Raw genomic sequence first — 3,375 nt, 5'->3', positions numbered from 1 at the left:
GGATAGAGATGAAGGAAAAGAAACAACACGGATGGATCTTCTCTCTCCAAGCAGAAAGAAAGAAGGAGTTAGAAGAATTCTCTCGTTCATCTCTCAATTTTGAAGAGGAAGCCAAGCCCCCCGGCACAAAGACAAGAAGATGGAGATACAAAATAATCGCATGATGAANNNNCTTTCATCTATCCTATCTATCTACCTCTCTATCTATCTATCTATCTATCATCTTTCTTTTCTTTCTTACTCGCTGTGAAAGAAAGAAGATCTAATACACAAAGGGGACTTTCTTTCTCCCTATTTGAAGATGAGATTTCTCTCGCTTCTACCCACATGGGAAAACCTTCACTTTCTCTCATCCTTTCTCCTTGCTGACTATCCTTGATAGGATATAAAGCCGTCTTCTCTACCGCGTGAAGAAGAAAGAATGAGAAAGAAGATTGAGAAAGATACCAAGAAGGAGATTTACCCAAAACTCTTCTCTACAATATAGACATGTATCGTCAAATCAGCTTCCATCTCTCTGCTGAGGGACCCGAGGTGTATGTACACCTCAGAAATGACAGCAATCTCACGACTGCTTTCATTACTGGCTCTTGTCTCTCTTTTTGCAACAGATCTTATAATAGATACATACTTATACAGGCGTATATGTGCATATTTACATAATACATAGGCATATATACATACATATACATACACCTTCATACATATATGAATAGCGATTGATAGAGACTGATATACATACATGTTGATACATGCACTCCTAATATAAGAAGAGAGAACTCTCGGCGAATGAATGAACGAGTGGAAGTAGTCTTTTGTCGTTCCTACTGTAGGAGAAGTTAAGGAGATCTTCTCTTGCAGTCTCTCACTCTTCTTCTTTCTCCAGACAGAAGGAGATGAAGTCGCTGATCTTCTCTTCTTACCTCGCGAGGGCCGACACTGTATTTGCTGTATGTATGGGGGTGTATGTACACCCCGCCCGAGGTGCCTTCTGCTGATGCGGTCAAGAGCAGCGAGCGAGAGACACGAAGTCAACATGAAAAGCGTAAGAAAGAGTTAAGAAAGAAAGAATGAATGAAAGAAAGAAAGGAGAGAAGATACAGAGAGAATCTTCTTGTTCGACAACAAGGAAAGACGTGTTTGCTAGTTTAGAGAGAGGGCATGGTTGGAGGCGATTAATCAACGGATTTTTTCTAAAGTTTCTTTCTCTACCCGTCGGTCTGTTGTCGGGGTGTACATACACCCGAAGTCTTCCTGTCTTCATGCGATCGGATACGACGAAGAGCTTTTTCATTTCATGAGTGTGTTGAAGTCTCTAAGAAGGAGGGGAGATTTCTATCGATATCTATCCAAGACATACACTACCTCTACTCATAGCACATACACCTGACAAGCGCGTGATAAGAGTAGATCTAGAGAAAGGTACCTGCACAGATTTGTATGTTCTAGGGAAGTCTTTAGATTCCGAAATAGACTCTGAATGTATCTACATTTAAGATCTTATTCTCCTTCTTATTCTTATCTCAACAGAAGAGACGGCTGATCTATCTACTTTTCTCTTCAGATAGATATAAATTCCTCGAAACCTCCTCCTTGGAGTGTGGAAGTAGGTGACTGCCCGGGTGTATGTACACCTCATAGAGAAGCCAGCCTCCCCGTTTCTTGCTTGTATATCCTTCTACCTCTACTTTAGTGACTAGGAATCTTCTTCCTATTCTTTTCCAACTACTTTTCTTCCTCTTCTTTCTTCTTTGGCATATGACCAGAGTCTGCGTTCTTCTTGTTGCCGTTTCTCTCGTTGTCTGTATACATATCTATCTTTTCACCTTCTTCTTCTTTGAGTCGTTGATGTATTTGAAGATTTTGCTCCATTTCCTTCCTTCTTTTCTTTTCTCTCTTATGCCAGTGGAAAAGAGAAGAAAAAGTCGCCATGAGGAACTGCATGCGCTTGAAAAGAAAGAAAAGATCCGCCCTGAGTTGAATGAGGTCTTCGCTCTTCTCACAAGTCGTCTTTCTCATCTCTCTCTTTCTTTCTTTTCTCTCCCTCTCTTTCTTTCTTTTCTCTCCCTCTCTTTCTTTCTTCTTTTAGAGCCCTCGTTCCCTCTTTCTTTCTTCCTTTTTTCTCTGTCTTTGTCGTCTTTTTCTTTCATGTGTGTCGTGACTTGTTTGCACGACTTTCTTTCTTTCTTTTTCTTCTTCTTCTTTTTCCTCTCTTTCTCCCTACGAAAGACTTCCTACCCATTGGATTTGGCCTTCTCTCGGTGTAGAGAGATCTCCTTCTTCTCTCCTAGGGATTTCTTTTCTTTTCTCTCCGCAACAAGAAGAAGAAGAAGCGAAAGCTTACCGCCTACTCCACACACATTTAGACATAAACGTCAAGCAGCAGCAGATTCATTCGTAAAGAAAAAGAAAGAAAGAGAGAGAGAGAGAAAGGAAAGTCAAAGAAAGAAAGAAAGGGTGCTGTCTTTCTCTGTTTGAAGACAAAGAGAGAAGAGGAGAAGAAGGTCTACGAAAAGAACACAAAAAGAAGAGAAGAGTCACACTTACACAACTCCTTCTACTTAACTTCTTCCTCTTCCTCTTCCTCTTTCCTTCTTTCTTTTCTTTCTTCCTCCCTTTCCGTCTCCTGTTTTTTCTTCTTTCTTTCCTTCACCCCTTCCTCCTTTCTTTCTTTCCTCCTTTCTTTCTTCTTTCTTTCTTTTTCTTTTTCGAGATGGCGGCAGATGAAGAGGAGGAGGAGATTGCGTTTGAGTACGAGAGTGATGAAGAGGACGCTTTCCATTATTTTCATCCGTCTGCTTATTCTTCCGCCTCTCCAAGCAATGGAGAGCAACAGGCACATGAAAAGAATCGACAGCTAGCTATCGATGAAGAATCGATTCTCCTCGAAAATTCCTTCTACGAAGCTCAGGATCTTCAGCTTAATCACCCCCTGCAGGTAGTCTCTTCAAAAGCTTCTCTCCTAAATCTCTCTCTCTCTCTATATCTAGATATATGTATGCATATGAATGCATGCACATCTATCTTCATTTATACATATTACATAGTGATACTTACGAAAGCCTACATACATATACTTACATATATATACATACCTAATACATATGCAAACATATTTATACATAATGCATATTCATAGATTCTAGCTATTCATGTATGGTCTCGAACACATCCGCCATCACCCTCATATCTAGATAAGAATACTGGTGTATATACACCTACCTCTTCATCCATTCTACTTGCATGCCTAGAAAGACTTCCTGTAGGTAATAGGTGTCTGCGTCAACTGACTGTGTATTCTCCATCTCACACAACACTATCGACAGGGCCCACACACACATATCTTTATATACATACATCTATCTATCTTTAATC

The 3,375-nt window shown here is 40.3% G+C and overlaps 1 protein-coding gene across 1 annotated transcript in view; it reads left to right on the top strand.

Moving 5' to 3' along the window:
• Window positions 1-1,909: 1,909 nt before the first annotated feature.
• CSUI_010509 (uncharacterized protein) overlaps window positions 1,910-3,375 on the top strand; it is a gene marked incomplete at its 5' end in the record, with an annotated part of 2,440 nt that continues 974 nt past the window's right edge. Inside the window, one exon of the mRNA XM_068070612.1 lies at window positions 1,910-2,938. Coding sequence (XP_067917412.1) covers window positions 1,912-2,478 — 567 coding nt within the window. The remainder of the gene's footprint in view (window positions 2,939-3,375) is intronic.

Source organism: Cystoisospora suis, assembly GCF_002600585.1.
Source record: "Cystoisospora suis strain Wien I chromosome Unknown contig_7641, whole genome shotgun sequence".
NCBI classification, from domain to species: Eukaryota; Apicomplexa; class Conoidasida; order Eucoccidiorida; family Sarcocystidae; genus Cystoisospora; species Cystoisospora suis.
Note: the sequence above shows the minus strand (reverse complement) of the source record. Positions and strands in the feature narration are given on the sequence as shown.